This window comes from Osmerus eperlanus, chromosome 6, assembly GCF_963692335.1.
Source record: "Osmerus eperlanus chromosome 6, fOsmEpe2.1, whole genome shotgun sequence".
Taxonomy (NCBI): domain Eukaryota; kingdom Metazoa; phylum Chordata; class Actinopteri; order Osmeriformes; family Osmeridae; genus Osmerus; species Osmerus eperlanus.
In genome coordinates, this window is record NC_085023.1 from 9,055,873 (window position 1) to 9,062,039 (window position 6,167).

Below are 6,167 nucleotides of genomic sequence, written 5' to 3' on the forward strand. Positions count from 1 at the left end.
CATTTTGAATTGGGAATCACAGTACAGATCAAGTCTCCACTCTATCCAATTGGCGCTGCTTGGGAAAAGTTCTGAAGTGAAAGTGTATGGTTATGAATCATTTTTGAGTCACTTTTACGTGACTTGAAGAGTCTAGAGCATGAAGGCTTGAATGTTGAACAGATGGGTGAGAATGTCAGGGGAACTGTGCTTAATGTGTCTGCAGACAATCTTGGCACGCATGGACTTGTAGGGTTTCAGGAAAGTTTTCGTGTCGAAAAATTCTGCAGATTTTGCTTAGCATCTTTGAAAGACATTCAGACCACAGAAGTTAGGCAGGGACTCTTTCCTCTCCGAAGTCCTGAGCAACATGATCAATGCATTGCTGAGTTGAAGAGCAATGAGTTGTTAACAAATGTGCATGGTGTGAAAGCTGAATGTGTTCTTCAGAAACACCTATCCTTCTTTCATGTCATTACTGGTTTTCCTCCAGATGTTTTACACGATCTGTTTGAAGGGGTAATACCTAGGGAATTGGCTCTGTGTCTGCAGAAATTGATTGGTGCCAAGTACTTTACCTTTGAGCAGCTCAATAACATTACCCAATCATTTCAATACTCATATTCAGATAAAGTGAATCGCCCTCAAAGAATTCCAAAGACCTTTTACTTGAAAAAAACAGTTGGAGGAAATGCACATGAAAATTGGGCCTTAGACTTCTCCCTCTCATGGTAGGTGGTATGGTGCCTGAGGATGAAAAAGCATGGCAACTTTTAATGCACTTAAAAGACATTGTGGAATTAGTGGTTAGTTCAAAGCTATCAGAAGAATCTCTCTGTTATCTAGAGAGTAAAATTTCTGATCAACGCCAGTTGTTCACTGATGTTTTTCCCAATGAGAGGTTTCTACCTAAACATCATTTCCTTGAGCATTACCCAAACTTGATCCGTTGTTTTGGACCTTTGGCTGATCTGTGGACAATGCGGTATGAGGCGAAGCATAGCTTCTTCAAGAGGGTGGTGCACGACACCCGCAATTTCAAAAATCCTCTCAAAACGTTGGCAAGTAGGCATCAATCAATGATTGCTTTAGCTTTGGACTCTCAAAATTTCTTCAAAGCACCATTGCATGTTGAAAAATTGAAAGTGGTCAAAATGTCGGCTGTTGAACCGCGGCTGCGGACAGCTGTTGAGAACAAATATTCAAATCTGAGTTCCTTGTCCCTGGCATCCAGTGCAACATTGCTTGGGACTTTGTATAGGAAAGGAATGATTCTACCAGTTGGACTTAGTGATGGCTTTCCAGAGTTTGGTCGAATTCACAGTATTCTGGTTGTTGGTACAGAGGTCTCATTCATAGTGGAACAACTGTCTTCGTGGTACTCTGAACATTTTAGAGCATATGAAATAGTTGGAAGTACTTCCTGCAATGTAGCCATTGTCAACCCACAAGATCTCATTGATTTCTACCCTCTGGCATCATACAATGTAGGTGGAAAGATAATGGTGTCTGCAAAGAGATTTTTACTTTGCTAATATTGCATTTCTTCTCAATTTTCTTTCCCAGGAAACAATGTTACTTAGGGTTATTCTCTCACCTGACAACATCAGGAAGCTATCAATACCCACACCATCATCAATTGAGGAACTCTCTGCAGTTCTCTGTGAAAAACTGCAGATAGTGGAAAGTTTTGTTATCCAATATGAAGACCCTGACTTCAACAATGAACTTTGTACTTTACATGACATAACCGAGCTTCCAAACAACAAGGCTACTTTGAGGATCCACTGGGAAGTATTTTTAAGCCCAGTGGTGGACGATGCTCACCTTTCAGATTTCACTGTGGATACAGCAAGCATGACATCCACTCAGTCGTCAGCTTCTTCACCCCATTCAGTTTTTCCTCTTTCTCCGTCTAGATTAGAGCAGTGGCCAAGCACGTTTCCAGTGCCTTCATTTTCATATGATGTAGAGTTGAGGCTTAAAAAAGCTAATGAGGATCTTCAAGAAAATGGAACAGGCCTGATATGAATATCTTGGACAAATTGGCTGAAACTGTGTACTCTTACAAAGCCTACCCAAAGGACTCTGAAATAGAGAAGGTTGCGTCTGCTTTGGTAGAAAAACACCCATGTCTCAAAGACCCAGGATCTGACAGGACGGGATGTGAAGCATGGAAAATGAGCCTGAAATTTAAAATGGCTAATTATCGTCAGAAACTCCGCAATGCAGGATGCAGTGAGATGGTTGTGAATACCCACTCAAGACAAGGTTAATCTCGAGGATCTCTCAAGCGACCCAGAAGATCTGAACTCAACTTTCTTCCCGACCATCCTGTTGGTTTGGATGAACAAGAATTGGAGAAGGAAAGGTCATCGATGGAGGAAGAAGTGAAAAAAAGAAATTTGAGCTTGACTGTTTTGAATACAAAGATGGAGACAACATTTTCCTTGAGGAGAAAGGAAATTGTGCAGGATCAGCCGCTGGTGTCAACAATCAAGCAAAGATGGCCTGGACTGTTTTTTGAGGAGGAGGTAAGTCATTATTTTCTCTGTCACCATTGGAATTGAATGTCTTAATCATTTGCTTTTACTTGTTTGCTTATTCTGAATCTCTCATTACCCACAGGTTTGTGCTGAATTCTACCGCATCAACCGTATTGACCTGAAGTCAACATTCCTGACATCGTTGGACAATCACACCCAGGGGTTTCGGAAGATGTACAGAACCAAAGCAAGACAGGGAAGGTGGAACGACTTGGATGAACTTCTTGAGAAACTGGATGCCCAGGTATTAAGCTGTTGTGCATACATTTTCTCCTATCATAAAGCTCTGCTTGACCAGCACCTACATACACTATTGTGCAAAATTGACTAATTTCACCAATGGTTCATCTTGACCAGCCTCATTACTGGAGTAGTAGCCTTAAGCATGAGTACGCGATATGAGCGGCACTACTTTTCTCAATGGTTTCTGGCAAATTTGACCATGAGGAACAAAACTACGGTGCTGTAATTTGCTGTAACCCAAGCGAAAATGTAGATTTTGCCACACCCTTTTAGTGTGCAAAATCTCAATTTCCGCTCGAGTTACAGCAAATGCCACCCATATCGCGTACTCAACCTTAAGGCTGCTACTGGAGTACATGAAAGTCACCTGATATGCTTTTGGTCGGTATGGTATATGGTCAATATTGGTCAAAAAACAGCCAACAGGACTGTTAGAAAACCACTCTCAGTATCTAACTTAAGTAGACTCTGGGAAAGTTATTACAACAGTCTTAAGGGATCTGCATACTTACTGCATACTTAGCACTTGTTAGCTGATTTTCCCTCGCAGATTGTAATCTTAATGCATTTCAGGTAACTATTTCATGAAGTTGGTTGTAATGAAGCCCAATGGTGAAAGGAGTAGGTGATCCGTACTGTTAAGGATCACCTACACCTTTCACCATTGGGCTTCATTACAACCAACTTCATGAAATAGTTACCCATCATATGCGTTACCTCTTTGTGAATAAGGTGACTTAATAATGTCTTATTGTTGACCTGTCTTTTTGACAGACCACAGATCTAACCACTTTTAGAAGGTCTGCTGTTCTCCGTGGTCTTTCCCTGTACTTGAGAGAGCCAGCATCAATTTCAAAGACTATTAGGGTAATTGGGTGTGCTCAAGCCTTTGGCGAGAGCACAACCTTTGTTCTCTCACATATATTTATTTATTTATTGTTTATTTTCGCCCCCCTAAAACTCAGTCAATATTTGGCCTACATACACAACGGCGGTGTCAAAAGGTTCGTCTTGGTAGCGATTGCGTTGCTTCTATTGGAATTTACGTTCCGTTGCATGGTTTGGGCTTAAGTTAAGTTTTTGTGGCGAAAAGTGAAGCTAACGGTGGCTAATTTGCTAGCCACAGTCACTGACGTTACTAACGTCACTAACGTCATGAAAACACGCGTGGCTACCTGTAGCAGAACATTCGTTTCGCATCTGTTAACTTGGGGGATAGCTAGGCTAACTATAGCTTTACTGCAAGGCAGCTGCAGGAACGCCACAAGCAAAGAGGCCAGGGTGATAACTATTTACTCATTTTACTTTGTGATATGACACACAATTGTGATGTGTAATGTACAATATTAGCTGATATTATTAAGGAAGTAAGCCCACATCTACTTTCGGAAACGGTAGTCTACTATTTCACTGAAATATTAGCATCATGACATTAGCCTCTGTTGCCCGGGCAACACATACTACAGTGGTCTATGATGTATCTGTTTTCAATCGTTAAAATAAACATTCCTCACATATACATTTTCGTTGTAGGATTTATTATGACATTAGATTACAAGTAAACGATTTGTGGGTGAAATTATCATTACCTGTGGTTTCAATCCAGTGTATCACTGCAACGCTGTAGCCTACGCGAGACACACGACAAAAACATCTAACATACACAGCTGTTTAGGAAGTCAAACGGCGACAGAACATGTTCGGCACTCCCCTTACTTAAATCAAAAGTCTATCTAACTACTAACCTGAACTTCATTGCTACAGCCTAAACTTTGTCAATCTGTTCATGAAAATAATTAATTTCAGCCTAAACCGTACAACGGAACGTTTAATCGAATTCAACCAACGCAATCGCTACCGAGACGAACACAGCAGTAGTCTAGTACTGTACCGTAGTAGTAGAATTTACCGGGGCAGCTTCTCCACACAGGGCTATATCGCATTTTGCGTTCTTACAATGATCGCTACCAGTGAGCTTTTTATGAATGAGCGATTTTCCACTAAATAAATGTCAAGCTTATTTACGTTTTGGGGGGCATATTTTCAGTTAGCAGATGGTACTGTTTGAATCGCGATTCCATCTTCTACTGCCGGGTAACGTCATAATCTTCAAAGGGGGTTCTTTATTAATGAATGAATGCAATGAGTAGGCTAAATGCATGAAAATATCACGAGAAGGGAAAAACTTAAAAGGACGTTTAAGTCATAGAGATTAGGTCAATTTGTACACCGGTCTGCCAAATTTATTCGTTTTGATTCAACGATGAGGCTGCCTCTTGCAGGGGAAATGAGAAGACATCCATTTCATTCTACACTTCACTCGTATTTTCAGTTGTAAATGAGCAGCAAAAAAAAAATGCTTTTAAATCTATGTAATCTTTATAAATAATAAGTATGCATTTTTATATAAAATACAGAAATATCAGTTGTAAAAATGTAATTAAAAAACTGACCCCTGTCCAACCGACGCAAGCAAGCACACCCTACAATTTCCCCAGAAATTGTACCCTCTCTAGTTCATTTTAGTAACTTTATGGTATTACTGTTTGAGATGCAGTAATGATTGCATAAGACATTATGCTTTCAGTCTGACACTGTCATTTATTGTGTTTCACAGGATACTGAGGCACTGAGACCACACACAAAGGCCATGAAAATGGGGATCCTGGAAGTGACAGACAGCTCTACCAACTCAGCAAATCCCAAAGTGGTCGATGTGGCTGTAATATTGGAGGAGGAAGTTGTCATGGACAATCTGGGAGACTTAACAAATGCCCTCATGATCCTCTTCGGTCTGCTTTTTGCACTAAATATGGAGTACCCTAAGGACTTAAAGTACACATTCGAGGCAGTCCAGAAGATTATCTTAAACATGGGAGAAAAGTGCACAGCAAGGATCCAGTCCTTGAAGAATACGTTATTACTAAATGAGTAAATGTTTGGTTTAATGGTCGTTACATGTTAGTTCCAGTCATTGAGTTATCAAAGGTTTCATGCAAATGTTTGTTAAATTCAACAACAAAAAGTCAGAACATTTTTTTGTAACCGTAAAAGTAATTTTGATTGTGTTTTTGTTGAAAACAATGTGGGGAGCAGTTTATTTCCGAGTAATTTGAAATTTGTTCAACGATATCTGAGTTTATGCTGATATTTGATTTGTAAATGAAAATAAATCAAATGTACTTGATCAGAGCATAGTGTGTAATTTATTTCAAATAGTGAAAAATATCCTTTTTGGCCAACATAAAAATATTTAATTAATGCAACATTTGATTTAAATTTGAGTCTGCTTGTTGGCCCAACAAGCAATGTTTAGTCAACAGAATATTTAATTGACACAACATTCTATGTTAAGTTCAGTCTACATGCAGGGGTAGTCAGCACAACTAAAAAAGGTTT

The 6,167-nt window shown here is 39.7% G+C and overlaps 1 protein-coding gene across 1 annotated transcript; it reads left to right on the top strand.

Moving 5' to 3' along the window:
* Positions 1–2,411: 2,411 nt before the first annotated feature.
* LOC134022749 (uncharacterized) lies at positions 2,412–5,870 on the top strand. Its single transcript, XM_062464498.1, has 4 exons — positions 2,412–2,513; positions 2,608–2,769; positions 3,543–3,635; positions 5,386–5,870. Exons 1-4 carry the CDS (start codon positions 2,412–2,414, stop codon positions 5,701–5,703), a joined length of 675 nt encoding a protein of 224 aa, XP_062320482.1. The 3' UTR covers positions 5,704–5,870.
* Positions 5,871–6,167: the final 297 nt, after the last annotated feature.

Coding starts and splice junctions, on each gene's coding strand:
- LOC134022749 (XM_062464498.1), top strand. CDS start 2,412: ATGGAGACAACATTTTCCTTGAGGAGAAAGGAAATTGTGCAGGATCAG. Junction 2,514..2,607: donor GACTGTTTTTTGAGGAGGAG/GTAAGTCATTAT, acceptor CATTACCCACAG/GTTTGTGCTGAATTCTACCG. Junction 3,636..5,385: donor CAATTTCAAAGACTATTAGG/GTAATTGGGTGT, acceptor TGTGTTTCACAG/GATACTGAGGCACTGAGACC.